The 19876-nt window shown below is 41.8% G+C and overlaps 1 protein-coding gene across 1 annotated transcript in view; it reads left to right on the top strand.

The window, feature by feature from the left end:
* LOC138821316 (radixin) overlaps positions 1–18259 on the top strand; it is a 64036-nt gene extending 45777 nt beyond the window's left edge. The window contains exons 15-16 of the mRNA XM_070013455.1: positions 14369–14466; positions 17676–18259. Coding sequence (XP_069869556.1) covers positions 14369–14435 — 67 coding nt within the window. The 3' untranslated portion in view covers positions 14436–14466; positions 17676–18259. The remainder of the gene's footprint in view (positions 1–14368; positions 14467–17675) is intronic.
* Positions 18260–19876: the final 1617 nt, after the last annotated feature.

Below are 19876 nucleotides of genomic sequence, written 5' to 3'. Positions count from 1 at the left end.
TAGCTAAAAGCTAAGAATACCATGCTGAAGGAAACTACAGAATAAGACATATCAACTGCAGGACAGTTAATGACTAAACATGAGTATGCCAGATAGGTTTCTCAAGTATGCTTGCTCCTCATAAATTACTATGTCTTCATTTCATAAGTCAAGTTCTAGACATTGGTTGATAATGATATATTAAAAGATAAAATCTGGTTTGAAAGGTTTTTTTTTCTTTCTAATTTTATAGGAAGACTCCAGCTGACAAACCAGATAGTCATTGGTAATATATGTATTCAATTTTGAGAAGTTGATTTTCAATGGAATTTTTAGGGTTTTTGAAGCAGAGCATGTTTGTATAAAATTTGTTAGCTACTTTCACAGGTACAGCGCAATGTGTTCTGTGAGTTGGGCAGCCGTTACACCATCTACCTCCAGAACTTTCCATCATGCCCTTCTTGATCCCCGTACCTGTTAATGCCACCTCCCCCATTCTTTCCTTCAGATCCCAGGTAACTACTACTCTCTTTTTCTATCCATCTGTCTTGAGTTTGAGGTTGCTGGGTACCTCACAGAGTGAACTTGCACAGTAGTTGTCCTTCTGTCTAGAGTATTTGACTTAGAATAATATCCAAGTTGTAGCATGTGTAGATTTTATTGAAGGCTGAATAATAATCCATTGTATGCACATACTGCATTTTGTTTTTTTCCCCCCATCAGCCAGTGGATATTTGGGCCATTAACAATAATGCTACTGTGCAAATGTTACTTATGTGAAAATAGGTTAGATTCCCAGTTTCTCTTTGTTAGAAAACTAAAACTAAGATTGCTGGATTACATGGTAATTTTTTTTAAGAACTGCTATACTATCTTTTATCAGTAACTGTACTGTTCTACACTCTACTAGAAATATGCAGGGTTCTAATTTTTCCATATCCTCACCAACAATTTTTTTATTTTTATTTTTGCTAGTCCTGGGGGCTTGAACTTGGCCTGAGCACTGTCCCTGAGCTGCTTTTGCTCAAGGCTATCACTCTACCACTTGAGCCACAGTGCCACTTCTGGCCTTTTTTTTTGAGTACTTTATTGGAGATGAGAATATCATGGATTTTCCTGCTCAGGCTGGCTTCAAACCACAATCCTCAAATCAGCTTCCTGAGTAGCTAGGATTACAGGTGTGAGCCACCAGTGTCCAGCTTCTCACCAACAATTTTTGGGGGATTTTTTTCCTATTGATAATTGCCTGGTGCAGTGGTTATCTCATTATGATTTTGACTTGCATTTTCTTTTTTTTTTTTCTTTTTGTCGTCGTGGGAGCTGAACTCTGGGCCTGGGTGCTGTCACTCAGCTCTTCAGCTCAAGGATAGCGCTCTACCACTTGAGTCACAGCGCCACTTCCGGCTTTTTTCTGCTTATGTGGTGCTGAGGAATCGAACCCAGGGCCTCATGCATGCAAGGCAAGCACTCTACCACTGAGCCAACTTCCCAGCCTATTGACTTGCATTTTCTTAAGAAAAAAATTTTCCAATCATAAGAGATGTTGGTTATCTTTAAATATGTTTATTGGTCATTTGTATTTTTCCTTTGGAATAACATCCTTGTTGGTGTTGAAATATAGGAGTGATTTATATTTAGTATTTAAGATAATTAATGTCATCCTAGGATTTAGAATGTTAATCTCTTATCAAATATGACTTACAAATATTCTTTCCATCCTGTGGGTTTGTCACTTTTGGTTTTTTGAGACAAATTCCACTGTGTAGCTCATGCTGGCCTTGACTCCCAGATTCTTTACTCTCACTGGGATTATAAGCATATATCATAATGCCCGGATCTTTTTTTACTCTTGGTAGTATTTTTTGATGCATAGAAATGTATTGATAGCTGGAAATAATAGGCATGTGCCACAATGCCTAGCTGTCTCTAGTTGTCTTCTTTTAAACAAGGAACTTTCTAATGAAGATATTATAAAGGAGACAGGACCACAGGGATGCTATACCTAGTAGACAAGAGATGAAAGGCAAATAGCCAATAAGGCTACACAATGTGAGTTACTAGATTCAGGAGTGATCTTATATTCCAGGTTTCACTCTTAGATGTTATTCAAAAGGTTTTCCAATTAATGGTATTATGAAAGAATGGCATGGCTTTATTCCCTTTTCCATAAATAAGATATACATATCTGTGCATTCATTTATAGCTGGGATTTACAGAGCAATTGCTATTTATGGAAACTATCATTGGAGTTATAGGACATAAGAGGCCCCATGACTGTCAAGAAAACTAGGTGAGCCAGACTCAAATTGAGTTGAGACAAACTCAAGGTATAGGAAGACTACCAAGCGGAGAAGAAAATAGAGGTGAAATATCCAAGAGTTAAACAAGTGACAGGTCACCATGTTGAACTTTCAGTTCCATTCAGTATTTTATTTATTTATGTACTATATGATAATCCAGTGACTTCAGTGCTTAATTTTAGATTAGGTATTTCTCTTGTGCCTATAAACTTTGCTGTTAGTTCCCAAATACTTTACTTGACTACAGATATTTTAGAGATGATAGCCTGCATTTGTTTGGTAGGGTCAGGCATGGTGGCTCACAGTTGAAGACCAGTCCTTTTGGTTCACTCCTGTGATGCTAGCAATGAGGGAAGGCAGAGAGAAAGGAGAATCACAAACTCCAAGGCTGGCCCCAGGCAAAAATGGAGACCATAGCTGCAAAACAACTAAAGCTAAAAAGACTTGGGGGTATGGCTCAAGCAGTAGGATGCTTGATTAGCAATCTTGAAGCCTCAAATTCAAACTCAAGTACTGGTAGGAAGAAAAACAAATGCTAAGGATAACTCATTTTAACAAGACTGTCCCTAGTGGTTTGCAGCTTCCCCCTTCCTCAAAAGTTGGAGCCAGGGAGGCGCCAAGGACTTAGCCTTTGTGTTCACCCTTCTCTCCATTGCTCTTTTAGCCATGCCAGGGCTGCATGTTCTCATCTCTGCCATCTGTCACCACGGAATGTTCTGGGAAAGCTCAGAAACTGTTGGTTTCGGATCAAACTCCAGTCAGATATCTAACTTAATCCATAATGTAGGAACTTCAGGGGTACATTCCCAGGGTCATCTGCTTGCATTAGGAAATGTTTTGAATTTTTTATCCAAGACATTTAGGGTTTTATCAGATACATAGCCAGTATGCCTGGCAGTTAGTCTCTGGGCTGTGTGTGAGGCAGGATGAATAAATGAAGGGGTTTTGGATTTCAGTTTTCTTTTGAGAAGTACTTAGTCTGTTTAGTACTTAGTCTCTTAGTAGTTTTACAATAAGTGAGCACTTACTGTAGTAAATGTGGACTGCTGCTACTATAGTCTTGGTCTGGTTAGGTTAACACATAAGCACTTCTGGCATTTTTTTTTTTTTTGGTTGGTTATGAGGCTTGAACTCAGGGCCTAGACACTGTCCTAGTGCTCGTTTGCTTAAAACTAGTGCTCTACCACTTTGAGCCACAGCACCACTTCCAGTTTTTGAGTGGTTACGTGGAGATAGGAGTCTCACAGGGACTTTTCTGTCTGGGCTGACTTTGAACCACGATCCTCAGATCTCAGCCTCCTGAATAGCTAGGATTACAGTGTGAGCTTGTGTGGCATATATTTTTGTCCATCTGTAGGTAGATGGCTATTGATTATTTGTACCCAATCCCTTTGGATTTCTTTTTTCTTTTTAATCTTATTTGCCTCTTAAGGATTTTACTTGTGATTCTCTCTCAAAAAAAGTGTTGGTCAGCAAACATTTATTGACAGGGTTCTAGGCCCTGTGCCAAGTCTGGAGAGACAGAAAGACATGGTCTGTCCTTGGCAGGAAATAATGAGTGGCTCACTCCCAGCAGCCAGGACAATCTGCATCTGTGTTGTGGAGATGAAGCTGTTTCTTTAACTTCTTCATATTGGAGTCTTAGTCCTTCTCCATTGGCTCTCGACTCTTGGTGACCTTATTCAGTGCCATTTTATCTGTCATCTCTATGCTGGAAACAAACTTCCCACCCAGACTCCCTGGTCATTTGTATCTTGTTCCATAAGAATCAGTGTAGGCTCAGAGGAAACCAAACTTCCTTTCCTCCCTTAAACTTGCTTGGATCTCAATCTTCCCCTTCTTGATTGAGGAAGAGCAAGTTCTTGCTTCCAGTTAATTTTGCCCAGACTTTGGCCATATATTCACTCTACATTCAAAGTCTCCAACATACCCAAGATAAGATCCCTTCATCCACCCTCCACAGCTGTCACTTCACCATTCTGATTATCAAAAAGACTTTGCATTTCATTTACTTGATTTCTTTTCTTGCTGTTGGAGTCCTTCAAAATCACTTTTATATAGCCCCGCATGGTTTGGTCTCCACTGTAGCTCCTAGACTTCACGTGCTTTCCTGTTTTCATTAAGTGGACATCTCCCCTGGCTGCCTTGTCAGCGAGCCAGACCAACTCCTCTTACCTCAGCAGGCAATCTTCATACATTTTCATGACTCCCTTGTCTTCTTGCCCTCAGTAATACTGAACCTTCCCCAGGTTCCATTCCCACTTACACCCAGCACCCAGCATGCAGCACGTTTGCCCTACTGTGTCTATTTTGTTTGCTTGCACTAGAATGTGAGCTCCATGTGAATGGGGATTTTCCTCTTTGCTCATTGTACTCCCAGTGCACCATGGGCGCTGAATACTCCATGCATTATGGATGGGTTCTGGGAGCTCAGAAGTTCTCAGAATTGCAGTCTTCTTCCCTCTGCCTCTCAAGTGCTAGGATCTCAGGGGTGCAGCAGCAGAGGGTGAGCTCTCCTAAATTGGGGTAAAAGCTATCCAGATAGAACTAACAGTATCAGTTAGTGTGCTGCAGCTGTCATTAGTACTGAAGTGTGTCTGATTCGGAAGGTGGTGCTCTAACGTAACCAGGAAACCATGAGAGGAAGCAGCTGTGTGCCTGTGGTGTTTCTTTTTGGAATGCAGATGGAATGCCAGATGAAATTTTCCCAGAGGCAAAGGGAAGGAGAGAAACTGGTTTAGCTTGGTGAACCCCAGCTCAAAGCACAGAGCATTCAGGAAGGAGCAGCCCACAAACAAGCCAGGTGACTCACCTGTGACACAAGACAGCCACTGTCATGATGGCTAAAAGCATTGTAGCTTATCTTGACAGATCTCTTATGGAGAATGTTCCCTACCATCCTCCATGTAATTATCACATCACAAAGAATAGGCAATGCTCTTGTGTGTGTGTGGTATTGGGGTTGAACTCCATACTTGTTAAGCAAGTACTCTACTGCTTAAGCCATGCCATCAGCTCTTTTCCTTCAGCTTTCCTATTCCCACTAGTTATTGAATATGGTGTTGCTTTCTACTTGAGCAATCCTCCCTCTATAGCTAGGATGACAAGTTGGTGCCACTATGCCCAGATTTTTCTATTGAGAAGAGGTCTTACAACCCCCCCCCCATTCCCCTTCAGGCTGAATTGGAACTGTGATTCTCACATCTTAGGCTCCTATGTAGCTGGGATCTAACAGGCTGGCACCATTGACAGACCCAGCTGTTGGTTGAGATGGGATATGCTCAAATTTTTTGCCTAGCCTAGCCTTGAACTATGATCTTTCCAATCTTTGCTTCTCAAGTAACTAAATTACAGGCCTGAGCCACTAGCACCCAACAGGAACATCTCCCTAGCAGAGTCCCCTGACAACTCTATAGAAATCTGAAATGGACACTCTGGCATGAGCCCCACCCTGTACCCCTGTCCACAGGATTCTCTGTGGTAAACTATTTTTTCTATATTTATCTTCATAGGCAAATACTAGATGGCTTGTGAATTTGGCACCTGAAAGACTGAGTCCATTCGGACAGCGCACTTGAATGGGTTCATTAAACATTTATCTATTCATTAAATATTCATTCAACATTTATTAGATGTCTGAAGCTGGGCCCTGAGGATTCATAACTAAATAATCTAGAGGAGAAAGCAGAAGAGTTAAGAAAAAACTGTTGAGATGAGGTGAACGAGGCATATGCAAAGAGCAAGCAAGCAGCCGAGCCCTGCTGAGCTGACAAGGCTGAGCAAGTTAGTGCTCCAGCTTTGGGGCCAGGGGCTCATCCATTGTTGCCCTCAATGCTGGTTTGCTCAGAGGCTCCAGAAAATGGGACCCTAGGAGTCATTTCCAAGGGCAGTGTGGGCAGGTATTGTAGTGGTAGGTCTGTCTACCTTGTGGCTTAGATCAGTTCCTTTATCACTAGAGCTACTCTCTGAGGCCTCGGAAGAGCTTAGGACAGATGTGCCGAGACTGCTAAAGAGCTTGGGTTGAAGCCTTCCACATATTCATCCAAATATTTCCACGCCTAGTGCCTGCCAGCCCTGTGTACTCATCATTCAGGCTCAGCCCTGGTCCTTATGTTAAGAAAGACACAATCCCAATAAGCAGAACAAATTGAATAGTGAAAGTGGCAGGATTACATGTGAAACAGCCAATATTCAATTACACTTGACACTTAAAAGCCATTTTATATCCACTCACTAGAAAAGCCAGGACTGAGCGGGAAATGCGGGAATGATGATAATCAGAGATCAGAAGGTCAGAGAAGTCCTGGAAGTGGTAGGTAGATTGCCACCTAAGGGAGCACGGGGCTAGCTTCTCTTTTTAGAGCAGGTTGGTGGGTACAGTTCCAGAGAGATCCCAGGGCCACACAGACTGTTAGGAGTCTCATTTCCTGTCCTAAGAGAACCACGGCAGTGACTTGGACACAAAAACCCAAAACCTTTTATCTTCCAAGTGAAATCAGAAAAGTATTTGAATAGACTTTGTATGTAATCTGAAAAATTTTGCTTTAAGCTATTTTTTAAAGATTTGAAAAACTCCAAGTTATGTTTGCTTGTCAGAAGCCACCTGTGGCTCATGCCTGTAATCCTAGCTATGCAGGAGGCTGAGATCTGAGGATTGTGGTTCAAAGCCAGCCTGGGCAGGAAAGTGCATGAGATTCTTCAATTAACCACCAGAAACTGGAGGTGGCCCTATGGCTCAAGTAGTAGAGTGCTAGCCTTGAGAAAAAGAAGCTCAAGGACAATGCACAGGCCCAGAGTTCAAGTCCCCGGACTAGAAAAAAAAAAAAAGTCTATTGGATCCCAATTTGCAGGCTTTGCTGTAAAATATTCTAGACAGAGGGGAACCACATGTGCAAAGATCTGGAAGTAAGAAAGAACTGGGCTTGGCCAAGGGAAAGAAAGAAGACGGAGAGTAGTTTGTGAGATGGAGTTGGAAGGGGGCCAGACCACAAGCAGCTTGCTTTCTAAGCTGTGGTAAGAAGCTTAGAGGCTCTAAGCCAGATGTCTGCTGAGTAGTTTGGCCCTGGAGACAAACTAGCAGTAGTTTATTGCCAGGATTAAAGCTAAGAAGAAATTCAATAGAAGTTTGAGGGACTGATGGACACCTTCAACAGAGCCAGGACTTTGGCAATGGGCCCTGTAACCTGGGGCTACCTCTGCCTAAAGAGAGGGACGGCTTTCCTAATCCACAATGATGTCAAAGTCTTCAGGGGGTCTTGAAGGTAGGTGTACTATTTATTATTGCATTTAAAGTTCAGTAACTTGCCATAGTAGGGGAGTTTGCATGTACATTTGGAAGCTGTGTATGTGTGTGCAAACACGTGTGTACATGTGAGCCATTCATCCCTAGGTGCAAAACCCCGCACTCCCATTTTCAGGCTAGGGTGAATATGTCTTAGCTTCAAGTTGAGACATGCAATGACTCTTGCAGGAGAGAGAAGGCCTCCTTTCCCTTTCTATTGTTTGTTAAAGCCCCCTCCCTCCAATAAACAGAAGATCTGGGCTCAAAGAGATCTAGAGGAAAATGAAATTGGAGAAGTGAAGTTGGACGTAGAAGAAACAGGCTTTTTCAGACACTCAATAGGTGTTGAATATTTCAGGAAGTCAGTGGGCCAAACTTCTGTGATATGAACTGAGCCCAGTCTGGAGAATATGCAAGAGGCAGAAGGAGCATTGAGCAGAGAGCCCAGTGTGGTTCGATGTCCCTCCACCAGGAGATCTAAGAAGTAAGGCCAACATCCTGTGCTTGAGACAGGCAAATCATTTTCCTTAACCACCTGAGTGATTTATCTGTAGGAGGAAAATGCTAAATTAGTTCTCAGAACTGAATGTGACTATTCCATTAAAATTCACTCGTCAGTTCTTTGTCACTTATTCGAAGAGAAAGAGAGCAAGGGGAGAAACATTTTCCAGATGCTCTGTGGATTTATCTCATTTACTTATAGATAAAAGGGGTTCTGAGTTTAACTTGCCAAATTAAAATGAAAATTACATTTTTAAAATAAGTTTTTTTATTGTGAAAATACTGTACAGAGGGGTTACAGTTCCACGAGCAAGGTAATGAGTACATTTCTTATCCAGCATTGTTGCCTCCTCCTTTGTTCTTCCCCTACCATCCCGTCCCTCCCACCTCCTCAACTACACCCCCTTCCCGAAAATTACATTTTTTTAAAGGGAAAAGATAATGACGGTAGTTTTGTAGATGCAAAATATCAAATTGGGACAAGGATTGGCCAAGTTTCCCTTTTGTTTGTTTTGAAGCAGGGTCTTCAGTCTATAGCTCAGACCAGCCTCAAACTCAAAATCCTCCTGCCCCAGCAGCTTCTCGACATTTGGGATTATGGATTTGTATCTCCATTCCTGGGTTGGCAACTACTTAGCTAAAGGTCCAAGTACTAATAATTTTTGAGAGTACCTTTCCATCTTGAGTCTTTGGACTCATAAAGTGTAACCATATTCTTAAAATCACTGTTTTGAAACAGATAGGAAACTCGATTTGATGCACAAGCCAGTTTGCTGATCCTTGAGTTAATGGATTTCGTAGTCAGTCATGAGTAAAGGGCCAGTGGCATGGCATGATATTCCCACCTGCCTAGACTTTTGGTGTGATCACATTAGGGTCTTTTATTTCAAGGAAAAGATTTTTTAGGTTACTTATTGTTATTATGGAGGTGATGTACAGAGAGATTACATTACATTAGTCAGGTAAGTGAGTACATTTCCTTTTGTACAGTGTCTTCTGTTCCCTCATTCCCTCCCAGTCTCTACCCACCGAGTTGTATAGCTCACTTTCATCAGTGTCCAGTGAACTCCACTGCTGTACTTTTTCACTCTTTTCCCCCAACTTCTGTACCTTGCCCCCCACCCTTCCAAAGGTGTACACTTGAATAAACCATGCATAAGCTAAAGAAGACAGGATCAGCAAAAACTAAAAACTAAAAAAGAAAAAAATGTAAAGAAAGTCTTGTTTCCGTATCTTTGAGTTCAGTATGTATATTATTTTATGTAAATGTGAAGAAGCACTTAGACATTGTACATTTGTGTTTCTCTCCTAAGAGTCGCTTCTTTTGGATTCACTGTGTATATCTAGAATCCTGTATAATTTACCATATTCCAGTGAATTTTAGATCTATAGGCGGTTTGTCTTTCTAAGCTTGGCTTACCTCACTTAACATGATTTGATCTAGTTCCATCCATTTCCCTAAAAATGGAATTATTCTTTATAATGGCTGTATAAAATTCCATTGTGTATAGATACCACATTTTTTTGATCCATTCATCTATTGTGGGGCATCTGGGTTGTTTCCATATCTTGGCTATTGTGAATAGTATGACAATGAACATGGATATGCAAGTGTCTATCATATCTTGGCTCATGATGTTCAGGGTAGATGCCCAGGAGTGTTATGGCTGGGTCTTAGAGGTGTATGTGTAGCTTTTTGAGGACCCTCCAGACTGCTGTACAGACGCTTGTACATTCTCATCAACAGTGCAGTAGGGTTCCTTTTTCCCTACATTCCTGCATACTGTTTGTTGTTATCTGAATTTACAATGTTGGCCCATTTTTACTGGGGTGAGATAGAATCTCAGAGTTTTTTTGATTTGCATTAAGGAAATGATTATTATTATACTTTGAAAACCTTTTGGTGGTGGCTCAAACTGGCAGGCATCAGAATCAGGTGAAGGATTTCTATGTTGCAGAAATTTCTCCTTTGGTGGGTGTTCCTGCAGCCCAATAGATTTGCTATTGGATTTAGACCACACTTTGGGAATCACTGTCTCGATTGATGAGCATGGCCAGCACCAGGGTGATAGCTGGGGGAGGGAGGGAGGAGACCCAGGGGGTGCGGAGTGGGCACAGGGCTGCTGCTTTTCCTCATGGCCTTGGTGTACCCATTGACTTTTCTGCATGGCTTCTGAGACTTGGGGAAATTTTTGAGTGGTTCAAAGACCAAAGCTAATTAGGACTAAAGTCTTTACCTCTCTCTCTATAGCAGTATTCCCCCTCCCCTGCCATCACTTTCAGTTTTCAACCCTTAAAATTAGAGATTGCTTTACAATGGTGTTAAGGAAAAGAAATGTACTGAGGAGAAATAGAGAAAAAATATATAAATATCATCAATTAACCAACCTATTTACATACTTACATACATACATATACATACTCAGAGGAACAGTCTGGTCACATATTTACCATACTTTATTTTTGCCAGATATTGTCATCATTTCTACCATTTTGATAGGTTAACATGTTTGATTTTTATTTCACTTTATTTTTGTGCCAGTCTGGGGCTTGAACTTAGGGCTGGATGCTGTCCCTGAGTTTCTTTTGCTCAGTGCTAGCACTCTACCACTTGAGCCAGAGCTCCACTTCTGGCTTTAAAAAAATAGTGTAGTGGAGATAAGTCTCTTACAGGCTGTCCTACCCTGGTTGGCTTTGAACCATGATCCTCAGATCTTGGTCTCCTGAGTAGTTTTAGGATTACAGAGGTGAGCCACCTGTGCCCAACTAACATGGTATCTTAATGTACTTTTAACTTTTTCCTCCTCCTTGATGTAGTTTTTTTTTTTGGGGGGGGGTCTGGTCGTGGGGCCTCTGGGCCTGGGCACTGTCCCTCAGCTCTTCAGCTCAAAGCTAGCACTCTACCACTTGAGCCACAGCACCACTTCTGGCTTTTTTCTTTTTGTTTATGTGGTGCTGAGGAATCGAACCCAGGCCCTCATGCATGCAAGGCAAGCGCTCTACCACTGAGCCACCTTCCCAGCCCATTGATGTAGTTCTTATACTTAAGGCCTTTCATTGTCTTCTCATCTTTGACATGAAATTTTAGCAACAGGATAGCCTATTTATTTTGGTCTAATTGGCTTAGAATTTCCTTATGTTCTACTTACTAAACTTTTGACATATTTTTGTTGGTTGTGGGGCTTGAACTCAGTGCCTGGGCACTGTCCCTGAGCTCTTTTTGCTCAAGGCTCTACTTCTGGGTTTTGAGTGGGTTAACTGGGCTGGTTTCAAAATGCAATCCTTAGATCTCAGCCTCCAGAGTAGCTAAGACTGCAGGTGTGAGCCACCGGCATCCAGCTCTTTTACCATTTTAGTAAGCAGATATTTTCTCCCCTATCTTCTCTTTTCAGTGTTTTTTTGGGGGGGGAAGTTTATAAATAAAAAAATTAATTAGAGGTTAAGTTATGAATCTATCTGATTTATAGTATTTTTTTTACTGTCTGTCTTATTTAATAAATTCTTTACTCCTTGAGGCCATGCAGATACTCTATATCTTCATCTAAAAGTGCTGGGATTTTCTTTCCCTCTAAAAGTTTAGATATTTTTGACATTTAAATCTCTAGCTAGAATAAACTTTTGTGTGTGATATAAATTATTGACCCAATTTTCTATTTTTTTTTCCAGTATGGTGACTAGTTATCCATTTTAACAGTCACTCCAGATTGCTTTGCCATTTTTTCCAAGTCTTTCACTGTGATCTGTGCCATTGCTTAGTGTTTCTGTTCCCAGGGCAGTGCCATCCTATGCTAATGAATTACTACAGCCTTAGTGTTTCACGAATCATGATGTCTGGTTTCACAATTATATTCCTTTTCTCTCCATTTATGAATGCCTTTCATGAAAGTTGTTAAGATGTAGTAAGACTTTTATTAAGACTTTTTTATTAAGACTTATTACTAAGAATCTTGTATTTTGCTATCACTTTAAGAGTTACATTTGAAAATATTTTGGCTAACGTAATGAAACTTTTTTTATTATATTTTTATTATTACCTTAGGAAAACTTTGCTGAATTCTTATTGTTCCTAATGATTTACAAAGTTGTCTTTTTTGTTGTTGTTGTTATTGGTGGTTGTGGGGCCTGAACTCTGGGCCTGGGCATTGTCCCCCAGCTCTTCAGCTGTAGATCAGGGCTCTACCACTTGAGCCTCAGCCCCATTTCCAGCTTTTTCTGCTTATGTGGTGCTGAAGAATCGAACCGAGGGCCTCATGCATGCAAAGCAAGCACTCTACCATTGAGCCACCTTCCCAGCCCCCTACAAAGTCTTTTGCACTTTCTACAGAGTGATCTACAAATGATGTCAGTCTTCCCAATACTGATAATTTTTATTCTTTTTCTGATTTTCATTTTTTTAAAACTTAATTTCATTTTATTGTAAAGATGATGTACAAACAGGCCAGGAGTTCAAGTCCAGTCTGGATTATAGGAGGTGTCTCCTTTATGATTTAGGGACAATGTGTCACGTCTCTAGCATTGTATCATTAGACAGGTTTGCTCCAGACAGTTATTAGATTAATGAAACCTCCTTTTAGACCCATATTCATGTTTTTCTAAGAGGTTTTTAATTTTTTTTAGAATGAGAAGGGTTTAAAGTTATTAAATGTAATTTTTGTGTGTGGTAAGATTGTGTGTGCTCTTTTAAAATGTTTTTGTGAACATATTGAACTAGGTAAACAGATTTTCTAATGTGAAACCAAGTTCGTTTTCTAGAATAAATTGACATGGTATAGCCTATGGCTTGGCTGTCCACAAATCCTGAGCCACCTGCACCATGACTTTCCTGCTCGGCCTACGTGTATCCCCTTCATCTTCAAGGTAGTTTAAGTTCATGGCACCACCTGGTGGCAAGCTTTGGAAATTTCTGTCTTAATTCATCTCTTCCTTTCTGTCCTTTGGGGAGATATTTACATACTATATCCTTCGTGGTTACTTGCTGTCTCCCTTCATTCTTTTATTTCTTGTTCCTTACATTGACTCAGCTTTATCCTCCCATTCTCCCTTCTCTTACTCTTCTGAATTTTCTCAGGATATCTATGAAAATCATTCTCTTTTCCTTCTGCTCTTTCCCTCCCTTCATCCCTTTTCAAATCTAAATATGCTTCAATCATGGTTGACAGTCAAGTATGAAACTGATGGCCACAAGGGGAAAAAATACAACTATCCATTATGGAATATTTGATATGTGCCAGATGTGCTAGCCTTGAAGGTCTTTAAAAATACTTAAAACTCCCCTTAGAAAGTTCAACTACTACCAATCATCTTCTAATTAATTCTGCCCCTTTAACAAGCCCAGATATTAAAGGAAAATTTCAAAACAATAAATCTTACTGTCTCTTTGCTCTTTTGTTACTATTAGCTTTGACAAACTTGGGATTGCCAAGACTCAGGTCTTCATTATGGTTTAAATGATGAATACAAGACACTGCCTCTCTGTTTCCATGGAAACGATCCACCAACCACAGGTGCTCTTTTGGTCCATAACCCATTTAGGAGACAGAGACTGCCAGGAAGTATTTCTAATGGCTTGCTCCACTATTCCAGAAAACACTGTAAGCACCATTCTCCCTAATCTGGGAAGTGACCCATGAAAATAGCCCATTTAGCAAGCCCTTTGTGTTCACCACAACTTTGTTTATGGTATCTCTAAAGGCTGTATCTGAGAATGGCAGCTCTGGAAACAAGACCAGAGAAAAAGTAAGTCTGAAAATGTAGCCATGACAGTACGGCTTTCAGGGAGACCACTTTTATTACCACTTCATTTTCATCCCAGTCTTGAAGTAGGCAGGTATGGTATATTGATTTTTTTTTAGATAAGGTATATTGAGAACTTGCGTGTGCAAAGATAGCGTTGATTTCAAAGTAGGCACCACAAAGTCTCAGGTCTGTTAGACTAATTATGACCTGAAAGGAAACAGTGCCTACGTTAATAATCAAGGGAGAACTAAATCTACTAGACCACCGATGAAGATCTGGCATTTAGGGCTCTGAGCCCTTTATTCCTATGAAACGGATAAATTAGTACAAGTAAGACAATCCTAACATTCATATCAAAGAGAGGTTTACTCCTATTCCTACATTTTGATATTGGAGTTTCATAGGTAAAATTTTTTTAAATTAAAAATATGAGGGAGAAAATTAGTTTGCAATTGACTTATCCAGTTGGCATCCCAAACTGCCGAGCAGGCTGCCCACTCTACACACACCTGGTGTCCTTCTGTGTGCATTGGCTAAATGCTTTCTCACCTCTTCATGTCTCTTTTGCAAGGTGGGGACCCAAGCTGTATGCCTTGTTCCAGATGCGCTCTTGCCAAAACAGTATAAAGCAAATGTAAGAGTTCCTACAAAGGCTCCTGCACTCCTGAGGTAAGTACAGCAGCATCTGTAGCCAGACCATACCCGTTCCCAGGACCCCTGCCCCCTATTCACCAGCAACCATCTCCACCGTTACAGCAACTGATTGCACCTTGTATGCGCTCCATCTTCTACTGTGTGGATCCACCTAGTATTTTGAGATCCCATGTGCAACGTTAGAACTAGGAAGAAGAGTCAGTGGGTATAGAGTGATATATAGATCTATCTATCTATATCTGTCTGTCTATAAATATAGATAGGTAGACATGAATTCTGTGGGAAGATTTTCCTTTGCAAAATATAAGAAATTCAGCTAAACTTAATAATGAAGTGCTATACATGGTGGGGGGGGGTATTATTAGGGCTTGAACTCACTGTCCCTTAGCTTTTTCACTCAAGGCTGGTGCTCTGTCACTTGAGCCACATCTCCAACTTCCAGATTTTTGCTGGTTATTTGGAGATAAGAGTCTGTTCTTTCCAAGTCAGCTTTAAACGTTGCTCCTCAGACCTCAGCCCCTAAATGTAAAAGGTTGGACTGCTTTCTTACAACTCCTCCCCACCCAGTTTTTATATTTATATGTTGAATAGACAAATTAAAGAACTAGTTCAGGGCTGGGAAGGTGGCTCAGTGATAGAGTGCTTGCCTTGCATGCCTGAGGCCCTGGGTTCGATTCCTCAGCACCACATAAGCAAAAAGAAAAAAGCCGGAAGAGGCGCTGTGGCTCAAGTGGTAGAGCACTAGCCTTGAGCTGAGGGACAGTGCTCAGGCCCAGAGTTCAGGCCCAACGACCGGACCCCAAAAAAAAGAAAAAAGAAAAAAGAACTAGTTCATAAACTAGGTTAATTATGTACTCACTTCAAATTGTTGTGTGGCTTGAACTCAGGGCCTGAGCACTGTCCCTGAGCAATTTTACTCAAGATGAGCACTCTACACTTAGAGTCACAGCTCTACTTCCCATTTTTGATTGGTTAATTGGAGAGAAGAGCCTCATAGGGACATTTTAAAATGCCTGGGCTGGTTTCAATCTGCGATCCTCAGATCTCAGCCTGCTGAGTAGCTAGGACTATAGGCATGAGCCATTAGTGCCCAGCAGTATTAAAAAAATGATTTTAAAAACAAGGAGCTGCTGGACACTACTGGCTCACGCCTGTAATCCTAGCTACTCAGCAGGCTGAGATCTGAGGATCATGATTCAAAGCCAGTCAGGGCAGGAAAGTCTTTGAGACACTCATCTCTAGTTAACCACCAGAAAACTGGAAGTGGTGCTGTGGCTTATGTGTTAGAGTACTAGCCTTGAGCTGAAGAACTCAGGGAAACCACCCAGACCTAGATTTCAAGCTTCCATGACTAACAAAATAAACAGCTCCTAAGCTGAGCTAAATATGGATGCATTTTATGTTTGTGTGGGGGTGGGTGAGGGTAGGGGGTTCTTCTTGGGGCTTGAACTTAGGGCCTTAGTGCTAGTCCTTAGCTTTTTCCACTCAAGGTTGGTGCTCTACCACTTGATCCATACCTCCACTTCCAGCTTTTTAACTAGTAAACTGGGTAAGAGTCTCTCATATTTATCCACCTAGGCTGGCCTTAGATCTCAATCCTTAGATCTCAGCCTCCTGAGTCGCTAGGATTACAGATGAGTGGATGCGTTTAAGGTAATACTTTAATTTGTGGACTAAGTCTCCATTATAGTAATAATATAGTTTAGAATCTTTGCATGTGACAGAAATGTCAGACACGTTCACATAAAGTAGGGAAGTTTTAGAAGCAACTTCTTCCTTTACCTTTGAATTGTAATTTGCTCTGAAATGTGGCTAAGGTCATGTTAACATCTTCTGTACATCTCTTGACACCAACAAAACACTTGCACTGTTTCAGAATGTACTAGGAGGGTGCTGACTCTCCTATCATCATTTGCTGTCACTCATTCTGAAAAGGGTGCAGCTGGTTCTGAATTCATACAACCCAGATAGTCTTCTTCCGGGAATTAGAATCCAGACTTGGAAGTAACAATCTTGGATTTAAACCTATTCTAAATGTTCCACAGATTGCTACAATTTTCTTCTTAGCTATTCATCTTTAAGCCATTTCATTTATTCTATTTTTGGCTGGTAATTAAAGAAAAAGGCCCCAAGTCAAAATCTCCCTGATGCTCTCCATCTTCCTTCACTGATTTTCATCTGTTAATGCGCTTGCTTTGCTAGCATGAATCATCGGAGTCTGACTCTGAGCTGTAGTCAGTAGGAAGCTGGTTACTGCATGACTCACCAGCCAAGTCAAGCTCCAAATGACAGAGATTTTGAATTATCCAGAAATGAATTTATGAAGGCAGCAAGGGGGTTGGCAGTTGCCACATCCTTCAGCCTGAAAATGTCACCTGTTCTCTGGGAAGAACTGCTGGGTCTCTCCAGAGTTGATTATATTATGGACCTAAGGAAAACTACAGGGACTTGTGCATGGTCATCTGGTTCTTCTGCCATCTTCAGGCCTTCACGGCCCTGTCTGCCTCACGGCCCTGTCTGCGTTATAATGGGGCTGGGAGGTGAGGATGGCGTCCAAGGTTACATCCAAGCATCAGATAGGATATCGCTGACTGGCTTCTTCTGCCCAAGTGTCCTACTTGTACAACCTCAGAAGCAGATTGCACCCACCTTACTCATCATCTCCAAGGCCTGGAGAGCTTGGGTCTCAGACCATAGGCTTCTTGCTCTTTACCTTCAGACCTTGGTTGGCATGAGCTTACAAGATCAGGTTAGAACTGACCTGGAAGAGGGGCGGGGTCTCGCTCCTGGGTCCCTGAACATGTGAAGTGACCTGAGGTGAGTCAGGTGGAGTTGGTATAAATAAGATCACATGTCCTGGGGTGCGCCACTATTTCTCTCAGGCATCCTATCCCAGAGGTTTGTGACTAGGCCATGAAAGGAAGGTATTTCGGCTAGAACTTCATGTTCACCTCAGGATTCTGGATTGAATGCTAGATTCCTTGTGGGGGGCCTCCAATTATTCTCTCTGGGCTAAGGTCCCAGGGCAGCAGTGTTTGTGGAGTCGCCAGGATTTTGGTACATCATTTCATCTTCATTCCCAATGTACTAATGAATACTCAGTTAATGTCCAGAAGATGGAAAAGGTGTTCTGGCCCCTGCATGTTATAGCCTCCCATTGAGAGTGCCCAAGTGGAATTTTCTTCTGGCCTGACTTTTTGTGGCCTTTCTGTGTCTTCGTGCAGGTTCCTGGCAGCTGACCTGTGGCGAGCTCTAGGATTAGGAGATTCAAGGACAACTCTGGTGTTTGGAAGGTGTCCGGCCCCCGAAGTCTGACTCTCCGCTGGAAATGGCCTCCCCTAACTAGGGCTTTTGCTCATCATTCTCTCACCTCTGTTTGCTGTTGGTTTCCTCTTTCTGGCTCTTCCCTCTTCCCCAACCCCCTCTCCATAACCTTTCCTAGGAAAGTGGGCCAGGACATGGGTTTCTGCGTTGTCCCCCTACAGACCCAAGCCAGCACCCGCCACTCTCTCATCTTCAACACAGCTGCCCGAAGGCTGTGGCGTCTGAGAACTCATTCCTCGTCTGCATGACTAGCTTGTGAAGATGAATCTATGGAGAGAATTTTCACAAGTTTTCCATTAAAAAATTTTAAAGAAGTATGACACTTATTTTTGGCTTTGACCTGGGAGCAAACTCAGTGGTGTGCTGCTCTGTTTCCCCTGTGCAACTGGTGTGGAATTATGCAGAACTTGATGCAATGTACCCTTCCCATCCAGGCTGTTTGTATACTTGTATATAAATGTAGCAATAAATATATTCTAAGCCAGCCCGAGCCTCACTTTCCACTTCCTTTTGCATCCTGGTGGCAGGAGCATACGATCACATTGTCAAGGCCTAGCGGGGCCCCATCTCTGGTTCTCTGCTCAAAGGCAGCCAATGCTTGGAGGAACTGAGCAGGAGGCCTCTTGGAGGAGGCGGGACAGGAAGCAGCATTAGTAATTCAGGCGATGGCTGGGCCTCACGCTGCAGGTGTTTTGAAATGTCCAAGGACTGAAGATTATGTGACAGTTTGTGACATGAGCCAGCTATTTGATTTTTTGCATTCTTTTTAACTATTTTAAAAAATGATTTTTGTCATTATTATTCAGGTGATGTTCAGAGAGGTTACTGTTTTATAAGTAGTCAGCTATTTTGTTGTTGTTGGCCATGGGGCTTGAACACAGGCTTGGGAATTGTACCTGAACTCTTTCGCTCAAGACTAGCGCTCTACCACTTCAAGCTGGGTCTTTCCATAGTTGATTATACTACTGACCTAAGGAAAAGTACAGGTGACACTTTGATTTTCTGGTGATTACTTGGATATAAGAATCTCACAGACTTTCCTGCCCAGGCTGGCTTTGAACCATGATCCTCAGATCTCAGCTTCCCAAGTAGCTAGGATTACAGGCATGAACTATCATCACCACACAGGAGTTGGCTATTTTAACAGTCTCTTCTACTTCCTCTGACAATGTGTTGTGCTGCTCTGATGTTACTGGCACAAAAGTAGGCCTGAAAGATGTTCTGAACAATCCTGCGAGCTATCTCAAGATGACAGAGAATTTTTCCATCTTTTAATTGATAGTTTTCAAGGGAATTAAGTCTAGATGTTTTAAAGACAAGCCCCTCCACATCAATGATAACCCGTTATTTAGCAAGCATAATACTGTTTATCTAATAGGAAAAAAATATTGAAACTGGCCTCCATAGTTCAATTAAAAACGTTGGTTCTTGGCATTTTTATAACTTCAAAGGTAACCATATGCTTTGCTGTGGTTTCTTATCAAATTGCTTTGTTATGGAATCCTAATAGGCCTTCCCTTGATCCTAAGCCAGAGTTGGCATCAAGCCATTCCCTCCGAAGCTACGGGGAAGTAATGGAGCCTGAAGTTGAAAAACCCTGCACCATAGGTTTGTAGTGCTGGAAGGCTACTTTTTTACGGATTAAAAATGTGATTATATTAGACTTGAAGAGACTTGAAATAATCTAGTCAAACACTGAACTGCTGAGCAGATAACCCTGTGAATGACTGTACCACATCTGCTCTTCACCTTCCCATACATGTATGAGAGAACCTGAGCCTCCAGTCAAGAGATAGAGGTTGCCTCCCATGGAAGGGCCCTTGGGTGACACTGCTTTTCTAGAGATGGCTTTTTCTAGCTAAGATGCACTCATCCTTGGCATGACTGACTGGTTTAGGGTCCATCCATACCCAGTGTATCACCCAAAGGTGATACAGGGGAATATTCACAGAGATGGAACAGATTATCAGTTGTTTCTGGCTATTCTGCAACAAGAGGTGATCCTAACGAGAGAACCTACCTATCAGCAGCTGTGGAGAGCCCGGGATTCCAGCCTTCGCAAATCAACCTGGGCGTGGGCTCTGCTCATTGGTGGTTGACA

This window comes from Dipodomys merriami, unplaced genomic scaffold (genome assembly GCF_024711535.1).
Source record: "Dipodomys merriami isolate MVZ:Mamm:240054 unplaced genomic scaffold, mDipMer1.0.p SCAF_91, whole genome shotgun sequence".
In the NCBI taxonomy this organism is placed as follows: domain Eukaryota; kingdom Metazoa; phylum Chordata; class Mammalia; order Rodentia; family Heteromyidae; genus Dipodomys; species Dipodomys merriami.
The sequence above is the reverse complement of the archived record's forward strand: the minus strand, read 5'-3'. Positions and strand labels throughout refer to the sequence as shown.